Here is a 21,514-nt window from a genome sequence, read left to right as displayed (position 1 = left end):
CACATACTGCAGACAGTCACAGAATGAAGACGACCCTGACATACTCCCAACTGAAACGGTCCTATTCACATTTAACAAGAAAGATGCCATCAAACAGTGACCCATGATATAAAATTCAACAATATATATCTATCTATATATATCTATATGCCATTATGAAGACAACTTTTAAATAAAGCATCGACTGGTAGAAAACTGGTATACAACACCAAGTGCACACTGTAAAGGCATATCTTGCATATCATCAAGATATTGTCAAAGCATTGCACATAAAAGGGCTGAATGTACAGGAAAGAAAGGTCATGCTCCAGCAAAACGGATCCAAAACCAGGCTGTAAGATCAACACATTACACTTGACAGAACACATCGGCAACGGAACATGAAGTGCTCTCAACTTTACATAGCATAAACATGCAACTTCAGAGATGAACACAGAGGAGCAGAGCGGAACCAACCCCTTGTTTCACAGATCAAATGGGTTCTATTTTTCTCCCAAATAAATGATACATTCTTTTTTTAAAAATACATCTGTAACCGATCAGCATTCCAGAAACAGAATTTTAACTTTCAAAACAACACCTCTCCATTTATTGCACACGTTAGTTCACAAAACACAAAAACAAACAAAAAAAAAAAACAGCTGGGGCACTTTTCAACAAACAGCAGCATTTTCATGTATATTAAGGGATGCACGATAATCATCGGTATCGGGTGGGTAATAACGTTTTTTTATCGGTCCTACACAGCAAATTAAGGACGATATTGAGGCCGATGTTGAAAGTCGCATCAAATAAACTAATGTGCAACTTAACCAGTGGTTCTTAACCTGGGTTCGATCGAACCCTTGGCGTTCGGTGAATCGGTCTCAGGCGTTCGACGGAGCCTCTGCCATGGAGGTTAAGACACACGCGACTCAACATGTAAATTAGTTATGACATGCCCGCTTGGCCATCACTAGCTACAGATGATCACATTACATTGCTTGTGCAATCAGTGCTGCAGGAAATTTAGTTCGCTCAGCAGTCAACGTGTGACTGCCATGATAGTACGTCGTAAAATTTAAAAAAACGTATACTTTTGTCTTGAAATTTTATTCACTGTTTTTCTGTTTTAAATAAATGCGTTTTATATGTCTTGAATTTGTAAAAAGTCATATTTTTGTTTTTCACTAATGAAGGGTTCAGTGAATGTGCATATGAACTGGTTGGGTTCGGTTCCTCAAACAAGGTTAAAAACCACTGAACTCGACGAAATCTCATCACATCTAAATACAATATTTATTATTATTACTCATATTTTAACAAAAAAAAATAAAAATCACAAGTGCACGTTCACGTTCACTTGAACGAGAGCCGTAACCGAGGCTCCCCCGGAGGTCATTGCCCGACAGTCGTGGCATTGCCTCGATGGCGGCCTGCTTCTGGGGCTGCCGCAGTTGGAGAATGATGAAGACCGATGCCTTTTCCTTTTTAACTGTATTTTTACCTTCGTTGTTGGCTACTATAATCGCGTGGACTTCATTGACATCGCATTACAGCAAGAACTGATGACTCGCAGAGACTTTTCACCGCACTTTCAAACATGAACGACATCGCATGCGACCGGCGGGTACTCCGTGAATTGTTGTCGGGTCAAACAAGCGCCGTGGGTGGGAAGGCAACGTAAACAAAAGCGGGCCAGCCAGGTTTCACCGCACTTTCAACATCCCAGAGGAGATCGCCGACCAGCGGCTCCTCTGTGGATTGGTGTCGGGTGTGTCAGGCGGCAGAGGCAACATGCAGAATGGCGCATCGGTTTTTAGGGTGTACCCCACAATCGAACAAAGACACCCGGAATAAGCTCGACAGCACGTCCACGACCCTCATGTTTTATGATGGATGGAAGGTATCAGTATCGGCTATACAAAACAGTATATTATACAGAGAATATGATGAACTAGTGGCGAAACAGTTGAAAAAATATTTGATAATGTGCAACTAGAGTTAATAGGTCCATTGACGAAGGCTAGCCTGTTGGATGCACAACATTGTCATTTTTGTTTTTTTGTTGTAGTTTTTTTTTTTCAAACAGCCCAACTCCTTCAATAAACTGCATGGACTGCTGATAATGATTATCTCTTTCTTTTGTGTGCAAGCACTGATTGCCGTGGCAAATCCTCAAATGAAATAAGAGAACATTTGGTCCTAAGGATAAGAGCTTGAGTTTTTAGTCAGACAAGGAAAAAGTCAAATGGCACAAATTTGAAAATGTGGCGGACACAGTCACACTGTGTGACACAAAATCTTAAGACAGCACTCAGTGAATTTAAATAATGGTCACAGTTACAAAACCAGACAATGTTCATCTCTACAATCAACTCTTCATGGGGGGGGGGGGGGGGGGGGGGGGGATAAGATTTACGACCTCTTTTTTGAACCCAAAGTGGCAGCTGCAAAATTTACAGAAGTTAAATATAAAGTTAGGCAGTCAGTAGCATTCAACTCGTGGATAATAAGAAAAATGTGTGTCATTAATCAGTATCAGCAACGTCTCTGAAGAGAATGGCAAACACAGAAAACAAAAACAAAAACAAATCACACGAACAACAAAACTACAACTACGACATCTCTCAAGTAATCTCTTCACATAATACCAAGAAGCTCCGCTTTGAAAAAGTGGCCATGGGAAAACAGAACAGCCAGCACATGTGCTTTGGGATCATCATCACGCAGGGACATTTCTAGAAAAGACAATCATGTTGTAACAAACGTCCAACTGTCTGCAATATCCTTTGCATGACTGTTATGCAACTAGTTACTTTACAAACAAAGATCACAAACATTTATGTGATCCAGCTGTTCAGTTCTCTTTTTTTGGGTACACGCTAAATGGGGAAAATGTGAATCCCAAACTGTTGCTATTGTATTTGGACATCAGAATGAGAAATAAGATAATGTGTGGAAAAACGAGTGAAAAGTGGACATGGGCAGACGGGGAGAAATATCATCAAGTGTAAAAAGAAACAACACATTATCAAATAACGAGCAAGCCGGACTGCAACCGGCATGAAATGCTACATTCGGGTTTGTTTGAAAACCTTGCGGATTGAAATATGAAGGTGTCACCTTCTACAGTCGTGGCCAAAGTTTTTTGGCAGTCACAGAAATATTGAGTTTCATGAACTTTGCTGCTTTACTTTTCAAATTTGTGATTCACACCGCTTACTATATGTTGTTGGATTTCGATTTTTATTTTTCAACATTGGTATGCCTTTGTTTTTTTGGGAGTAGAGTTATGATTCAAAACAGGGAATGCAAATTGTTTTCCAGTACATAACAGAAAAGCAGCAATGTTAATGAAGAAGAAAAACAAAGAAACAAACTGGAGGGTTTTCTCTTTGTCGTCGTCTTCTGATTGCCAACCTATTGAACTGATCGAAGCATAATAGATGTGACAGACCATGAAAATCATTCCATCACCTTCAAAGTTTTGTTTTTCGTGCCATTTTCCAAACAATGTCAGATGACTCTGTGAGGCAATCCACAACTTCAGACCACAACTGTGTAATTGAGTGAAAATGTTGCCAGTGCTAAAAATATTTTATCTGATCTGTTAGTGAACCACAGTCCTGGCCTAAAAAAAAAAAGACAGAAAATTAATGAGGAACTATACTTGCAGTTTTAAACATATTAATGAAATGTATTTCATCCGGACATCATGTTAGTTCTACAACAGTTGACATGTACTGCAGACGGGAATCTACACTAAGAGATATTGCAAGAGACGATACTGACATGTTGTGACAAGACCGAAAGAGACAGGTGTGTGCCCATACACATTAACATCATCCTAAGAGAAAAAAAAAAAAAAGCTCAGCTTGTAAAGCCTTAAGTTGCTATTGTTGGCAAACAAGTGCTCTTCATCTATTCTCAGGCACTTTTCAAAAGGACAAGGCTAGAATTTCACATACCTCCAGTGGCAGTGCATTCACGTCAAACGGGATGAATAACCCTTGTTAAAAACACACACGCACATGACTCATTTTATGGTGGAAAGCCATCACCGGGATAACCAAAGTCTTGATAAAACTCGCCGTGATTCTGTCAATGGAAATGTGAAGTCCACTTGAGCTCTTTGGGCATCAATATTCCTCAGATTTTCCCAGATGTTATCACTGCAAAGTAGCACAACATGGGCAAGAAGAAGACTTGCATCACTCAATGGTGATAGAAGCCAACTCCTGGGCCTGGATATTGGGCCTTCGATGGTGCACTTGGTCAAACGCGACGGGTGAACCGCCTCCTTCTCTGTTGTCCTTCTTGGTCTCCTCTGCCAGGGCAGAGGTGCCGCCTGCATGCTTCTTGAAGGAGACGCGAGCTTCCAGGGGATCCATGGAATCGGGTGAAAGGAAGCCAGGTGAGCTCTCACAATTCTGGGTCAAGGAGGAGACCTGGGAGATGACAGCCAACTGAACTGAGGAGGAGGACGAGGCGGGAATGGTTGTGGATGTGGAGGTGTTGCCCGCATAGACAGGGTGATGTTGGGATTCTTCCAATTCATATTGGACTCCGAGCACCTCCTCCTCCTCCTCCTGCACATGGCTCAGGTAGTCGGGCACGAGGAAATCACTACTGGGAAGGGGGAAGGGGAGAAAAAACAAAAACAAAACAAAGCAATCACAGCACTTTTCACTTCTCCGTTAACACTTCTAATATAATAAATGTACAGCATATTGATTTTTTGTCTCCAGACTCCTATAGCTCAGTGAAATAAATTGCAATACATTCCAGTGAAGGTACATGCCTCATCGCGAACACAATGAAAACACGATTAAGTCCTTTAAAAGCATTGTGATGCAAAACTGAAACCAGCTTAACTCCAAAATATGACATTCATCTCAAGTTTGTTCTGTCTGAGGGTCTGAGGAAGGTAATATTATGCGACCATATGCGATCCCTTTGTCATTTCCAGACTGCTCTGAAATGGTCCAATTTTGCCCTTTAAAAAGGAGGCACTGAGAGTTAAATTGTCCTCCACTCGCGCAAAGTGCGACTAATAAAGCTACTGATTTTTAAATTTTGTATTAAGATGAATATTTTTTTGTTGCTGACAAACTTCTGCTCCACACTTCAGATCAGGACTTTGATGACCGAAACAACGCTGGCAGGATGCTGTAATGACACAGGGAAGGAAAAAAGAAAACAAAAACGACCGGAATTTATTTTGGGTCATTACAAAAAGTAGGAAGTACACAGAGAAAAATGTTCATCAATGCAAGATGCATTGACAATCAAAGTGAAGCGTGGCCCTCTAAATCAGACATGAATCGAATCAATTGTGACCATGATTCCCATGTTCAACCAAGATGTCCCCTCTAATTAGCATCGCAGGCGTCTTCAAATTTGGAATCAGTAATTTGGCCCATTTAAATGGTGACAAGTAGTCGCTGTGCTATTTGGCGACATGCCGTGTACCACACTTAACACCCACCAGAGAAAGTGAAGGACAGAGGTGTCTCAACCTTTGCCAGATTGTAGGCTTCAAACATAAAGATATAAAAGAGGATTTTTTTTTTTTTGGTTTGTTTTTGGTGAAGCAGCAGCACCAAGTGGGACACAATCTTAAAGTGGAATAAAATCAGAGATGAAAGTGGACTTTCCTGAAAATTTATTTATATATATATATATATATATATATATATATATATATATAAAATGATTTTAACATTTCGTCGACCTTTCTAATGTAGTCGGACAAAAAAATCTCCGTTCAAGCCCTTTTCCTCAAGCCATGACCACTTGAACGTGTTCCTAACACTCGCGTCTATTGCATGTATGTCAGCTTGCCTGTCTACCTGTTTGAACATTGCGCTGGGCCCGTACCTAGCCGATCACGCATGATTTAGTTTACACAAAACGCTATTGAAATACTCGACATTCAATGATTAATCTGCCTTTTGTGTGCACATGTGCACACTTTGTGGCTTCCGTTCTCGCCGAAATTTCGAAGGCGAGGCCATGAGAATGTGAAGGGAGGGGTGTTATGGTTACGAGTGTTAGTGCCTCAACATGGCTACGCTCATGAAAGCAAAATTTGGACAAAAAGGAAAACACACAGATTAGCAGAAAAACGTGTCCGTCCGATCTCGAGCGTCGTGTCGTCTCCGCTAGCTTAGCTGTTGTCGGAGATCAAAGCTTCTTTGATCTGTGACGGATGCGTCAGTTGCGTTAGCGCTGATTGTTCGAAATCAAAAGACGCGCGCGTGCGTACATGTTTGCGCTGACGCACGCACAGCAGAGAACAGCGGACTATCGAGTGCTGAGGCGCGCTTCGCTCGAGTGGTGTCGCTACAAGCAAAACAACGAACTCAAACGCGTGTTCATTCAATGTTGTCAACTAATAGCCGGATTAATTTTAGGCAATTTTTCCTCAATTTTCCGGAGGAACTTTCATGAAATTTGAATTCCGGGAAAATCCGCAGGACTTTCATCACTGTAAAATGTATTTGATATTCTAAACTTTTCGTTTTACAACCAAATAACTGAAAAGCTGAACTGAAAAATTATGAACCTCTTTTTCTCTCAGTAGAGAGCTGACAGACTCCAGAATTTCCCTGATGATTTCTGAATAATCCAATGTTGACCTAAATGACTGATGATGATAAACAGAGTCCACCGGTGTGAAACTGAGGGTGTGAAACTGAGACTCGGTAGAAATGCACCTAACTCTGTGATGCTCTCAAGGACTGTTAAAAGAATATTGGGGAGTAAACAGCATTATGAAGAGCCAAAGGAACACACCAGAGAGGTCCGGGATAAAGTCGTAGTGACGTTTAAAGCACGATTTGGTTATAAAAAGATTTCAACATGTTTTAAACATTTGATGGGGCAGTGTTTGATCAATCATGTTGAAATGAAGAGAGTAGCAGACGAATGCAAACCTATCCAGACCGAGCCATTCCTCTAAACTCCCAGTCCAAACAAGGTGAGCACTGATCAGAGATGCAGCCAAGAGGCCCGTGGATCAATCTGGATTAACTGCACTGATCCACAGCTAAAGCAGGGGAATCTGTCCATTGGACACACTGCACAAATCTGGCCTTTATAGAAGAGTGTCAAGAAGAAAGCCATTTCTCAAAGAAAACCATAAAAAGTATGGTTTACATTTTACCACAAGCCACCTGGGAAACACAACAACCATGGAAGAAGGCCATTGTCAAAATTGGTGGTAGGGGCATCATCATCTGGGACTGTTTCTCTTCAGCAGGACGTGGGAAGAGACATACAGTTGATGGGGAAGATGGATGGAGCCACATACAGGCTCCCATTTTGGAAGAAAACCTGTTGGGGTCTGCAATAGACCTGAGACTGCAACGGAGGTTGACCTTCCAACAAAACAATAACAAACCCATGCTGCAGACTATTCCAATTGCAAAGTTGTTAAGGAACACTTTATATGTATAAACATATATACATATTAGAGATGTTCAATATCACTTTTTTTCAGCGCATACCAGTATAAATACTCAACTCTTGAGTCATCACAGATACTCATATGAAGTATCGATACCACAAGTACTTCTGGTATATAATTTTCTTTTTTATCAAACCAATGACAGATAATTTTAAAGGATATATGTAATATAAAAAAAAATCCGTATTTTGCATTTGTCCTTGAAATGGCGTGGAACGAATGGCACATAATTGATCATTTTTCTTGAAATATCTGGAACTCAACATTACAGCCCTAGTGAGGTCACGTTCGGTGATTTCCGTAACAAATGACGGACAATCCGTCACATTTGGCGGCTCTGTATACATACGTACTATATGTATCGGATACAAAAAGTGAGGTAAAGTACATTGTTACATAACCATACCAATATGATAGAAGTATCGAATAAGAAAACAGACTTAAATTACATTAATGTGACATAATGACATCAATATGACTGAGGTGTTTTCTATGTACTGTAAGTATGTATCAAATAAGAAAACAGAGTTAAAGTACATTACCGTATTTTCCACACTAAAAGGCGCACTGGATTATGAGGCGCACCGTCAATGAATGGCTTAGTTTGTAATTTTTTTCCATATATATTGGACGCACCGCACTATAAGACGCAATCTACAATGCATCCACTAGATGGAGGTACACTCGAGGAAATGTGCGCGAGCACGAGCGTGTATGCACGTGGTTCAACCAATCAGCGCCGACACACCCCATGTCAGAGATCAAGCTAAGCTACAACAGCTAAGCTAAGATAGCTTCGCTGAGAGTGGCGTTGCTACAGAACGATCAAATGTCAGTAAAACTTAATAAAGCAGCGACACAGTTCATTTAACCAACAGCAAGTTATAACATTGACTCCTTAACATTGAACTCTCTTGCCTCTGCTCTAGTTCCGTGTTCAACTGCGCAACCCAATCGCCTTAAGTTTGAACTCTGCGTTGTAAGCATGTCTCTAGCAAGGAGCCATTTTGGGGTCGACACATTACCGTAATGAGAATACACAAGGCGCATCGGATTTTAAGGCGCGCTGTCAGCTTTTAAGAAAATGGAAGGCTTTTAGGTGCACCTTTTAGTGTGGAAAATACAGTAATGTGACATACTGAAATCAATATGATAGAGGTGTTTGCTGACCCCAATGTGAATTGAGTGAACGATGGGGTCTTCTCACCTGCTCTGGAAGTAGTTTGCTAGTTCAGATGCCTCATGGTTCAGACTCCTCAGGTGTACAATTAAATTGCCAGAGTTGGTGAACATGGCGCCACACGTTTTGCACTCATAAATCCGCGGCTTGCGGATTATGTGTCGGGAGACCCTCATGTGGTGCTTATATTCACCGAAGGACGTGAATGTGGCACTACAAATCTGGCACCGGAAACAGCGTTTACCTTCGTGCTTCAGCCGATGCATCTTTAGAGAGTAGGCCCGTGTGAACTTTTTCCCACAGCGGTCACACTGGAAAGGCTTAATGCCTAGCGGAATAAAGAAAATCAACACTTACGTTCAGATTCGGTTTATTTCAGTCACTGAAAATGAAATGTTTGAAATGTATAGTGGAGGAGGATGCCAATAACAATTAGATTTTTTTTATAGTTAACCCTTTCGTGCACCCTGTAACCTGATAACATGGTCAGCTGTCTACTGTTTTAACCGCTGTCCCCGAAAAGGGTTATTAACCATTTTCATGAATCACAGTACAATTTTGTACAAGGTCGTACTTCATAATTAGAGAACAATAAGAAGCCAATATTGTCTAAATGAAGAAACTGTTGACAAGTGTATTTATTAAGAGGAATATTTGTTGTATTTTGTTGACAGTGCATCTGAATCGTGGCGCAAATGACGGCGGTTCTTGATTCTCATATCAGTGTAAGGTTCACTGCTTGTGGTTGCCAATTTGGCAAACCAATCTCCTCCAAGTTGAGCAGGCCGGTGCAGCATAAGGAGTACAGTATTTTTCGAGATGCACCTGGCGGAGTGAACAGTTGGTGGCAGAAAGTCGATGTAGACTGAACACGTGCTCAAACCACGTCTAACAACGGAGCAGGGTAGACAGCTGGTCTAATGTGATGCATTTCAAATATGTGAAGAGCGGGCGTCAAACCTTCAGATTCATTGTACATTATACACCCCACCTTCACGGGTTCTGGATTTGCGGTCAGAATAAATTTGCCCATTTTTTTCCCCCAGGTATAACTAATTTGTGTTCTTTATTTTGGTGTATAATTCCACTTTAATTTGTTCATTCATCAGAGATGAAAGTGGACTTTTCTGAAAATTCCGGAATAAATAAATAAATAAAGGTGTGTGTGTATATGTGTGTGTGTGTGTGTGTGTGTGTGTGTGTGTATATATATATATATACACACACACACACATACTTTTCACACGTGTACCCTTTGTGGCTTCCGTTCGGGCCGAAATTTCGAAATCTCCAAGATATGGCGAGGCCATGAGAATGCGAGGCGAGGGTATTACTGTTGTGGCGACGCCACTCAAGCTAAGCGAGCCTCAGCAGTAGATAGTCCGCTGCTCTCTGCTGTGCGTGCTTCAGCGCGAACATGTACGCAAGCGCGTCTTTTGATTTCAACCAATCAGCGTCGACGCAAATGACGTCACACATGACAACAGCTAAGCTAAGTTAGCCGAAACGACACTCGAAGTCGGACGGACACGATTTTCTGCCAATCTGTGTGTTTTTCCCTTTTTGGCCAAATATATTTTTTACTACAAATGTCTTGTTGACGGCGTCTTTTATTCGTTCCACTGGGGTTTAGCAGGTGTGTTTATAAAGAGACGAAAATTGTTTGGGGACTATCCCCCACGTTCTAGTTGAGATGGTATAACCCAAGAGGCAAAATGACGCTTGCTACTGTTGTTGCGAGTTGCCATTCGTTCTACTAAACCATTAGTCAAACGCCATCATGTCTTCTGTCGTTATTACACAAATAAAAATCTCTTTACCTTTACTAGTGTTAGTGCCTCAATATGGCTACGCTCGTGAAAGTAATACAACGAACTCAAACGCGTCTTCATTCAATGTTGTCAACTAATATCCGGATTAATTTTATTGTTTATTTTATTTTCCTCAATTCTCCGGAGAAATGTACATAAAAATTTGAAAAACCCGGAATTCCGGGAAAATCCGGAGGACTTTCATCTCTGATTCATACACAGTATTGTGAAAGCAAGGCTCAAGATAAACGGTTTCGCATTGCAGTTTGCGAGTCAAAATTTGCATTTAGCGCCACATCATACCCCACTGAATGGCAAAATTGAGAATCACAGATGTTTAAGTGTTTTTCTGATAATTGAATGGCAGAGATAGTCCCAAAAAGCTTTGCTGGGCAAGAAGAACACGTTTCGTCGCCAAGGCAAAACGTGTGAGGCTGAGGCAATCTCAGCATTATTTATTAATATAACATAGTAGACGCACTTAAAATGCCGTAATTTACGCCAAAATCGACAGTGCACCTTGTGCTGCGGTGCTCCTTATATATGGATGGATGTCTGCCTTTCAGTTTGACAACTTTCATTCAAATTCCTTCCTATTACCTTTGCGTTCTCATCTGCATCTAATCGCAAGCAGGCGTCATACCGGAACTAGAACTACTTTCTGCTTCTGTGTCTACAATATGTTAGTGCACAGGACAGCGCATTAAATCAAAAACACAAGGTAAACCGTGTGTTCTAATGCTAGCTTCCAAAGATGACTGTCCCTATGTCAGAAATGAAATCAGGTATCAAGCCACAATGTGCTTCCTTTTTAAATGATCGTTTATCACCGCCGTGCTGTCATGAAACGGTTTGCATTTGTAAACATTTCTCAACAAAACCGATCAAAAGTGCAGTTTGTGGAGTTTGCCACAAGCCACCAGGGAGACACAACAAACATGTGGAAGAAAGTGCGCTGGGCTGATGAGACCAAAATTGAAATTTTTGGGCTGAATGTGTTATGTTTGGCGTAAAAGTAACACCTCACATCACCCTAAAAAAACTTTCCCATTGTCAAGCATGGTGGTTGCAGCATGATAGTCTGGGGCTGCTTTTCTTCAACAGGGACTGGGAAGATAGAATTGTTGAAATGTGGCAAAAGGTCATAAAGTTCAAGGGGGTCTGATGCTATCGCAAGGCGCTGTATGCAATATTGTATTTTAGATACTTTCATCACTGCCGTGGACAGCCACAGTGGTGCACCATCGTCCTGACATCTGACACGCCATTTCATATGTTTTCCTCTGAAACTATGATGTCAATTTCACATCTTTACTTACCGGAGTGTATGAGCATGTGCTGCTTCAGGTTTTGAATGCGTGTGAATCGAACTCCACAGGTTGGACACTGAAAGGGCCTGTCAGGGCCATTGGTGCCGGGCCGGGCTGATGGGCCAATATAGAGGTGGTATGGATATTGAATACCTTCTAATCTGAAATACCAAACAAGAGGAAGCACAGATTGATCTTGCAAAACAATAACATATTTTTAAAAAATGCATCTTTGACTGGCCATGATTGAAGTCGGCTGTGACCCTTCCCTCAAAGGTGCAACCCTCACTCGAACAATTCCACCACCTGTTCTTGTCAGTTTAATTACCATCAGGTCTAACCCATCTCTGCACAGTTATGCCACACGCAGGTGCATGGTGGCAATCAGAAATTGTGTGAGATTCTGAACGCACCACCCCCCACCCCTCCACCAATCCTGATTACAATCCGTTATCATCTATATCAAGGGTGCCCAAACTTTTTTGACCGAAGATCTACCTTTCGATCAACCAACCTCCCGCGATCGACCTGTTACCGCGCGCACGCACGCACATACACACGCATGATGAGGAACAGCCTGACGTGGAGGCATGCGAGGCACTTTGGCAGCTTGTTATCTATCGTAGCTCACACGTACCGTTTGAAAATGCTTCCCTCGGCCCTCCAGATTCCTATTCTTTGCCCGTGACCTCAGTGAATTGTACACAAAACAAACTTGGATTGGATAACTCTGAATGAGAATGATGATAACGATAAAAGATGTAGGGCAACAGCTCCAATCACAAGCTGCAATTGCAGACTGCTGAGGGCTGACTACTTCCGGTGACGCAGGTCACACAACACCGTGGGTTAAAGATTTACCTGCTTTTTTTTTTTTTAAATACTTTTTGTGCAGATGTGACTGATAGGATGGTTAGGGTGCAGTGAACATTAACACAAAAATATATTACTAACATCCCCTAAGACACACAAATGGTTAAGGTTTTTTTTCTCCTCTAAACCCCTCGCGATTGACTTTGGACCAGCCCGCGAGCTACCGGTTGATCGAGATTGACGTAATGGGCCCCCCTGATCTATATGAATTACTCTACTGATTACTTTAATCACATATTTGGGATGGATGTAGCAATGTGCTGTCAAACACCTTATTATTATATTGAACATTTCAATTCATTACAGATGCGTGACATCCACTTTGGAGTTTTATGCCGTATTTCGTAGTCGACCACGCTAATGACTTCCTTTGCTGCAAGTCTAAACAAATTGTGATACCTTTCATCATCCTCCGCATGTCCTCCAGCATTAGCGGTACTCTGAATTGACGGCAAGCCCTCTGACACTCCCTCATCCATTGATCCTGAAACAAAAAAAAAAAAACTCAAAAGACGATGTGGGCGTTTTTCTGAATTCATCTTATGCATTCCTCTCACACAAGGAGTGTTCACACGGCACACATTTGCATCGGGGCTGCACCGTTGTATTTTGTTGCGATATATCTGACACCGGTGTAAATTTTGTGAAGCGTTCACACATATAAAGCTGTTTACTAAAGAGAAGCGTGTTAACCCCTTTAGTTTCAGTTTCTGCGGCCGTGCAATACGGAAATAAAACATGCGAATGCGTAATGTGTACTTCCTTTTTCCCGCCTTGTTTGTGACATATTGAAAAACCATGGTTTATACTTCTCCAGACAAATCAACGCTGTGGTCTATCAGACACCGTAAAAGGATGAGAGAGAAAAAAAAGATGACGGAAGTACAACAAAGCACGAAAGCAACGCATTCTACCCGTATGTAATCAACTCTTCTCATCTGTAGTGAGTCTACTCCTGTAGCGTTCACACGTCCCATTTTATATCGGTGCTGCCCCGCAAACTAGCATTTACTACAGAGTACATTTTTAAACCACCTCCTGAGCAGGGTTAAATTTGCTCCAGTTTAAGCTGTTTTCAGTATGTATGTGTGAACGCTCTACGGGGGGCAGCGCCGGTAGCTACTCCGGAGTAAAAGTTGCCGTGTGAACACCCCTAGAGTATCTTTAAATTGATAAACGTGCCGCTCACAGAAGATGTGGTTGGGAGTCCACACATTTTGGCACTATAGTTTGTTGAAAATATGCCCATATGAGTAATGTGTAAAAAGATTTTTTGACAAAACTAAAAGAATTCACGAACAGTCAGAAGTGCCTCAGTTTCCATGAAACACTCAAGAAATACCTGCGCTTGACATTGAACTCAGCGTAGTGCAGATGCATTTTAACTTAACTAAAGCCCATGAGCCACAAAGTATTATTTTGTAGCACTAACTCCCCCACCTATGGATGATGACTGTGGACTGATGAGGAGATCCTCCTGACCCTGCTCACTTCCTGGAACCGTCTGTTGATCATTGAGTGAGCTCTGGGAGGCGCTGACAGGGTGGGAGGATGCCTCCTGGACCTCCTCGTCACTGAGCCGTTCCACTTTCACCCTCACATCTTCTTCCTCAGTTGGCACGGGTGGTGACACTGCCTTGGAGCTTTCACATGACAAAAAGTCACTGAGTCGCCGACCGACCACCACCTCAGAAGTAACTGTTGCTGCCTGCTCTTGGCACCGGGGGCTCTCTGGGAGCTTTGATTTATCCGAGTGGAATCTCCGATCGATGCCGAATGGGAAGGTCCACGGGAAGGCCAGCGAGGACTCCACAGGCTGGGCCGTGCTGTCTGAAAACGAAGGGGATGGATTGGGAACCTGGGGGGAGGTCGTGACCATCTGTGTCGTGCATTTGAGGGGACTCTCAGGCGAAGCCATGCTTACAAAACTCTTTCGTTTCCGTCGTGATTCGCGGCAAACGGGGACATTTCTCTCCATCACACTACAGTCAGATGACACGGGTGACACGCTGCCGTCAAGTGGAGTGAGGGCACAGTTTGAAGAGGCACTCTCAGGTGCTGATTCAAGGGGTTTGCCTGCTGTAAGCGTGTTGCTGTTGTTGTTACTTGGACTCCAAAGAATACTGGACTTCATGAATTCTGAACAAGTGCTTGCTACAGCAAACATCTGCATGTAACTCGCAGCTGCGAGGACGTCGATAATATTTTCTGTGCTGATGGAGAGTGTGGATGTGTAGGCGTATTCCAGCAGAGGAGCAAAGCCACTAACGGTCACGTGGTGAAGGTCCAAGACAAACTTGTCCTCCTCCTCGGGCCGACCCACCAGTTTGGAACGGAAGAATTCACTGCAGCACGCCAGGACCACTTTATGTGCCAGGAAATGTTTGTCTTGCACCCTGATGGTAACATCACACAAGTCACCTTGGTTACGCAAAGTGTTGAGCTTTTCGAGCATCTCCTGGCTGTGGGATGTCGAGCAATGGGTAAAGGTCTTCACTCCCATGTTAGTCAGCTTCTGAACATGTAGAGAAAACTTGTCCTATGAAGACAAAGTATTTAGTACGTAGTTTAATAGAGGAATAAGCTCATGCAATCACTTACCACTCTGTCTAATTATAGGATTTGCATTTAAACAACAAAACATATATAATAAAACAACCGGTGGAGTCTCTCTGTGTCACTTTCTTGTTAAATTTATGAGTGCATGCCAGTTGCAACTTAAAAGTCGAATGGCCGTAGTAGGGCTAGGTTTGAGAAAAAACGGATTCATTGGATCTAATTGATTTTCCTTTTCAGAGCCCGTTATCAATTCATATAATCATAAATCAATACTTGGGACCTGGGATAAGTCTCCACTGTTTGTCGATACGTGCTGTGCACTGTTTCTACCCCTAGGTGACAGTAATGCCTTAGGCATGGAGTTCAATGCGGCATGGTTATGGTTTGAAGAAAAAAAAAAACAACCACCACCACCACCCAGAAATCGAGATATGCTGATTAGAGGTGTCAAATTATCGCGTTAATTGCGATTAATTAATTACAGACCATTTGGCACGTTCGTTTTTAATCGCGTTAATCTTGATTTTAATCTCCGCCTTTATTTTTTCTGTAGGTGGGTTGCCTTTTTCTAATAGCCCTTTTTATGTGTTAGTTTCCTGTGTTCAAGTTGTTGAGGGTGGGGAAACAACTGTCAGTCACAGCCTGAAGCGGACATTGATTGGCTGCCATTATGATGGGGCTTCTTTAGCCGAAGCTGATAGGCTCCCATTGGAGTCGGGCGGGCTTAGTAAGCAGCGGTGAAGAGCGGAGAGGTGAAAATGGAGCAGGATGTGAGAGTTTTCGGCACAATGAATGGAAAATTTACATTCCAAAAACGCCCTGAGGACACAATTGATAAAGGTAGAGTGGTGTGCCTAATTGGTAAGAAGGAGTTTGCGTACCACCGAAGCAACTCAAATTTAGCCTCCCACATCAATGCAAAGCACCCAGTCGCAAGTGCAGCCACAGCTAACATTAGCACCGAAAGCGTGAGCAATATAGCGAGCGAGCCATACATAGCAAAGCTCTTCGGCAAACTAAACTCGAGAACACCCCACGTATGAGACATAGTTGATGTGTCCTCTGTAGACTACTACAGATGTTTTTTTCAGCACTTTTAGTTTGTCATGATGAACAGTGTTATTTCTGAAGTGCTAACTTAGAGCACTGTGATTTAAGGGTCTGTTTTATTGTTTATTATCTGAAGCAAGTTCAGTCTTGAGTACTTGTATTGCTCAGAAAATTGTTGTTACTGTTTTTGATATGTTAACCGAAGGCAGAGAAAAAAAAAATTGTGTGTTTCCGGTAACGCGACCGACCAAGAATTTCTTCGTCGAAAATGCCGACCGTAAAGGTTTTTTTTTTTTTTCAAACAACCCTCTACATTTTTGTTAGAGGGTTTACATCGGTGCAAACTCTCGCGATATTCACATTGAGCGTGTGCGTCGTTTGCCCCGTCGTCTGTCAACAACATTGAATCATGGCGGCGGCCGCGATCTCTGACAACAGTTTAAACTGCTTTTTCTGTGTTACAGTCGCATGCTCGCACCGTAATGTTAAGGCCAAACAAAAAAGATAGCGTGTTTCCGGGAACATGAAATTTCAGCTTAGGGTCGGTAGGTCGGACAAAGTTTTTTTTTTTTTAATCTTTTTTTTTTCCATCAAAAATTTAAACAAAATAACCATGAAACATAAAACAAGGAGACAATGAACCCCCGCTCGCTGCCGAAGGCGATGCGTACCGACCGACCCCGCGCCCGACACCGTCCCCCAACCCCGCGATGCCCGCAACGCCCCCCCCGCCGCTCCGCGGCCGGTGCCGCAGCCACCTATTTAGTTTTCTCCCCGCTCCGGACTCGGGGGCCGGGGCGCGCCGCCTCCTCCGCCGTCCTCCTCCGCTCTCGGTTTTTTACTCGGCCCGTGGTGTTCATCAAATAGTTCGCTGAATTTTTTTCGATACATCAATGGATGCTATTCTTAACATTATAGTGCGAGCATGCGACTGTAACACAGAAAACGCGGTTTAAACTGTCGTCGGAGATCGCGGCCGCCGCCATGATTCAATGTTGTTGACAGACGACAGGGCAAACGACGCACACGCTCAACGTGAATATCGCGAGAGTTTGCACCGATGTAAACCCTCTACACAAAAATGTAGAGGGTTTTTGAAAAAAATCCCGACCGTAAAGTTTTTTTTCCGACGTAGAAACTCTCGGTCGGTCGGGTTACCGGAAACACACTACTTTTTTTTCTCCGCCTAAGAAAATAGCATCCATTGATGTATCGAAAAAATTCAGCGAACTATTTGATGAACACCACGGGCCGAGTATGAACCACGTGAAAATAGCACAGTGTCAATGTGCCACCGGTGAATTATATGACATTGATGATCAGGATATGTTAGTGTTTCAAGTTTTAAATATTTTACCTGACCTAAGATCGATTCGATTTAGATGTACAGAAAAAACACAAGAAACAGTGGCAAAAACAGAAAGTGTAGACGTATTCGATGTCATGATGAAAGCAGCATGTTCAGAAAAGGAGAAAAACAAAGAATTTCAGAAGAAAACTCCATGGGTCTACTTGTTACCAACAAGTTGTGTCTCGTGTCCCAAAGCGATACTAACAGGTTTTGAGTTCTGAAACAGTCAGAATGTTTTATGTTTTATGGTTATTTTGTTTAAATTTTTGATGAAAAAAAAATAAAAAGATTAAAAAAAAAACAAAAAACTTTGTCCTACCTACCGACCCTATGCTTAAATTTCATGTTACCTGAAACACACTATCTTTTTTGTTTGGCCTAAGCACTTTGAAAGCACCTGATGTTCTATTTTATTTTTATTTTGTAATTCTTTGGAGATTTAAAAAAACAAACAAAACAGTGATATCCCCCCTTGTGGTGGAAACTAAATAATAATGCATTTTATTTTTAAGCGCCTTTCAAAACACTCAAGGACACCTTACAATCAAAACAAGAACAATAAAACCACAGATAAAATTATAAATAAAAGAAGGTTGCAGGTAGGACTTTGACTAGTCTCAAATACATTTGGCATATATATTTGGCAGGGTTGGTAATCACACTTTTCATTGTGATGTGCCAAATTTCAAAAACATCTTTTCGAAGAGATCTTTATTTTCACTTTTCAGCAACTTTAAATTTAATTAATTACTTCAGAATCTATTAGCAAGAGAACTTTATAAAGTTTTAAAGAGAAGTTAAAAGTGCATTGTGGACAGTTAAACAGCAACATTAATACACTCATCGGAAAAAAAGGAGGTGGGTGATAAGTGAATAGAGTGTCGAGGACAGAATGCCAGGTTATGTAACCACAACAAAGGCAATCCAGGCTCAAGTGGAGGCCAGTGAACTACAGGATGCTTAGCAGCTGTCTGTGAGACATGTGGACTCCCAGCCATGATATTTCCATCAAACAAAAGCTCGAGTACAGGGGTACCAGTAAGGAAAGCACACAGCCTGTCTCACACACACACACAGACCAAATAAAAGTACAGTACCTGGCCTAATAAAAAACATGGCGAATTACAGACTTGGAGTAAAAAGAATAGAAAATAATATCATGCCATTTTCTCACAGTTGAAGAGCCTCTCAGGCATTTCTATGGAGACATTTTGAAGGGACTTAAAGTTGACACACACAATTATTTTAGTTGGATTACTTTGCCGTAATCACAAAACATTTTGAAGGTTTTTCTGCAACATTGTAACGGAATGTAAATAAATCTTGAACGTGTGAATAAATGCCAGCTTTACAAGACAAAAACAACCTGGAGACTATGATAAACTAATAGGATTTTTTTTTTTTACTAAAATGAATAGGCCACAGGTGGTGATAGATGCTTGTTATTGGTTGTTGCAGATCATATTTTCGCTAACATTTTAAACCTAACCTGACATATTTATTGGCTAAGAAAGAGTAACACACAAAAAGTTCACATCCACTGTACCTTTCAATTACTCGTGATGGCGGCGCCCAGTTTACAACCTGGTCCTTTCCCTCTAACTATCATCACATCCTACTAGCAAGTGGTCAGATAGCTGAAACAAGTAGGAAAATGCTAGTTGAAGCCGTTGGGCCGAAGTAAACAAAAAAGACAAGTCCTCTGTGTAAGACGAGCAACAGGAAGCCGCAAATTCCAAAAATGAACATTAAAAACTCACAACAATACAGTTTAGCAAACACCAGCTATGTGTCAAGTTCCAATTTCTAATGACGGTTGAGATAAGTAATACATCCTGTTTCACCTATCACAATAAAACATATCACAGTTACGTACTTCGACAGATTTTCATACCGCTGCTCCCAGCCCCTAAAACGAGTGTGTGCGTGTGTGCGCGCGCGCGTGTGTGTGTGTGTGTGTGTGTGTGTGTGTGTGTGTGTGTGTGTTGTGGGGGTGGGATAGGAGTTTGCTAACTACAGTATAGCAATGGGCATTCAGCATACAGGACGATGGCTGAGTGTAGAGTAAAATAAACATACAATACTATACATATTGAATTCATGAGCGTGCGTATTGTATTTGTAAGACTTAGCAAAATTGTTCAGCCATCACCCAATGCTTTAACGCTAAGTAATTAAAGTTTCCTAAGTGGCTGCTATGTCGTAAAGGACCATATGTAAAACAATACCGTTATGAAGCATTGTTTTCTTTATTAATATGTACATTTATAACTATTTAATCAGCTCGCTTCGTCGATTAATACGAGGTACAATCTCGACACTTAGTACACAACACACCTCGTTTTTTCTGTCCAATTCAACAAATGCTTTTCTTTCGAAGTTTAAGATGATGAACTTCCGGTTTGACCGTGGATAACCCTGACTACCTCAACGAACCGAGCGATGCACGACAGCTAGCACGTTAGCTAGGAAGATTACGGTCGCATAGAATACAGCAACGGACAACCAACGAAAAGGCTTAACCGACATATTAGATGGATAATAACCGCGCAACATAAGAATGACACTAAAACAAATTACAAAAAGGATATTTACCTTTAGTCCGAGGCCTCTGCGAGCTGCTGGGCCTGAGTAGGCAAACAGTCGAGCTGACACAAAGCAGCTCGCGACGTGTCTTACATCCCCAGCGTTATTCCGGCGAATTTACATCCCTGACAACGCTCACTGGAACTCACATCATAGCAACTTGTCATTTAAAGATTCCGTTTGTTATTTTCTCTCCTTTGTTGTACCGGCTAGCCTTTTGGCGCTCGTATTTGTGTCCCCACAATGCAGTGCGCATCAGTACTGTACCGTACTGTAAAGGAGCAGGAAGTGTCATTGTCCAACATCCCAATAATAACTTTGCCACATAGCTACCCACTATTTACCTTCACTTTTGCCATAGTTATGTATCGCTTTTAAATTAATTGCACGAACATTGGACTCAGTTGCCACAATATGGGGCACACAAACACCACTAATTACAAGCATTGTGACAAAACATTACTTTTTTTAAAAAAAACAGTTTTATCTATGCTCAGTGATGCTTATTATTGTGTTTGTGGTCCTAAACTGCAAGTAATATAGGTTTTCAATATTTGACCCTGTAATACATGTCTCAAAATGGTAGGAGTACTGTACAGGCTTTTGGGAGACATTAAAAAATGACCCTAAAATGCACCGAATGAATGAATGTACATACAGTGTTGATCAATTGCATGTTTCAGTACTTTTTGCAAAGTTTCCTATTCTCTAAGCTGAATGTCAACATTCATGACAGGTGTTCTGTATATGTTAATGGTACTCACAAGCGGATGCCAACAATGGCTTGTTAACTTTCAAATACTGCTTGGAGCAGACGTGAGTCAAGGCATTCATGCTATGATCATGAAATCTTTGATCACCTGGTAAAAGGAGGCTTTGAATCACTCCTTTTTCATCTACACCCACTTCAAACAAAAAAGTGTATGGAGGAATGGAGAAAAAGTATTTGGTGGTTTGTTATGTTTGTATTGTTGTTCGTGTTTCATCTCATGTGTTGTGTGAAGTGCTGTGTTACAGCTGCAACTATTGTCAAAGCACTATATGAATAAAGTTGAATTGAAAAAAATAGAGTGCTTGATCCATGAATCCAACCAATGTATTTCCTGGTTCACTTAGAACTGGTGTTTTTCTTTATCATGCTTTTCAGATTTCGACACACCTCACAATTGATCAAGAGTACCTGCCTGTTCCAAGCTACAGACAGGATGGAAGTGGCCACTGACTTGTTTATAGTGTCACGTTGTCTTCAGAAGGTTACAAAAGAGCTGCACAGTAACTGGAAGAGTGTCAGAACGGCATAGAAGAATCTTTGAACGTTTTTCGTTTATATATATATATATA

The 21,514-nt window shown here is 41.7% G+C and overlaps 1 protein-coding gene across 5 annotated transcripts; it reads right to left on the bottom strand.

Moving 5' to 3' along the window:
• Window positions 1–3,703: 3,703 nt before the first annotated feature.
• zbtb44 (zinc finger and BTB domain containing 44) lies at window positions 3,704–21,182 on the bottom strand. Of its 5 annotated transcripts, none has more exons than XM_019861454.1 (7): window positions 20,183–21,182; window positions 19,134–19,224; window positions 14,068–15,166; window positions 13,027–13,111; window positions 11,764–11,915; window positions 8,661–8,961; window positions 3,704–4,611 (listed from the first exon to the last, which is right to left on the bottom strand). In XM_019861454.1, exons 3-7 carry the CDS (start codon window positions 15,128–15,130, stop codon window positions 4,194–4,196), a joined length of 2,019 nt encoding a protein of 672 aa, XP_019717013.1. In that variant the 5' UTR covers window positions 15,131–15,166; window positions 19,134–19,224; window positions 20,183–21,182; the 3' UTR covers window positions 3,704–4,193. The 5 variants fall into 5 exon arrangements, with proteins under 5 accessions (XP_019717013.1, XP_019717015.1, XP_019717014.1 ...); XM_019861456.1 differs by having other exon boundaries at window positions 3,704–4,608; XM_019861457.1 differs by having other exon boundaries at window positions 4,475–4,611; window positions 8,878–8,961; window positions 20,183–21,181.
• Window positions 21,183–21,514: the final 332 nt, after the last annotated feature.

The sequence above is a fragment of the Hippocampus comes genome, unplaced genomic scaffold (genome assembly GCF_001891065.2).
Source record: "Hippocampus comes isolate QL1 unplaced genomic scaffold, H_comes_QL1_v1.1 scaffold122, whole genome shotgun sequence".
Classification (NCBI taxonomy): Eukaryota; Metazoa; Chordata; class Actinopteri; order Syngnathiformes; family Syngnathidae; genus Hippocampus; species Hippocampus comes.
The sequence above is the reverse complement of the archived record's forward strand: the minus strand, read 5'-3'. Positions and strand labels throughout refer to the sequence as shown.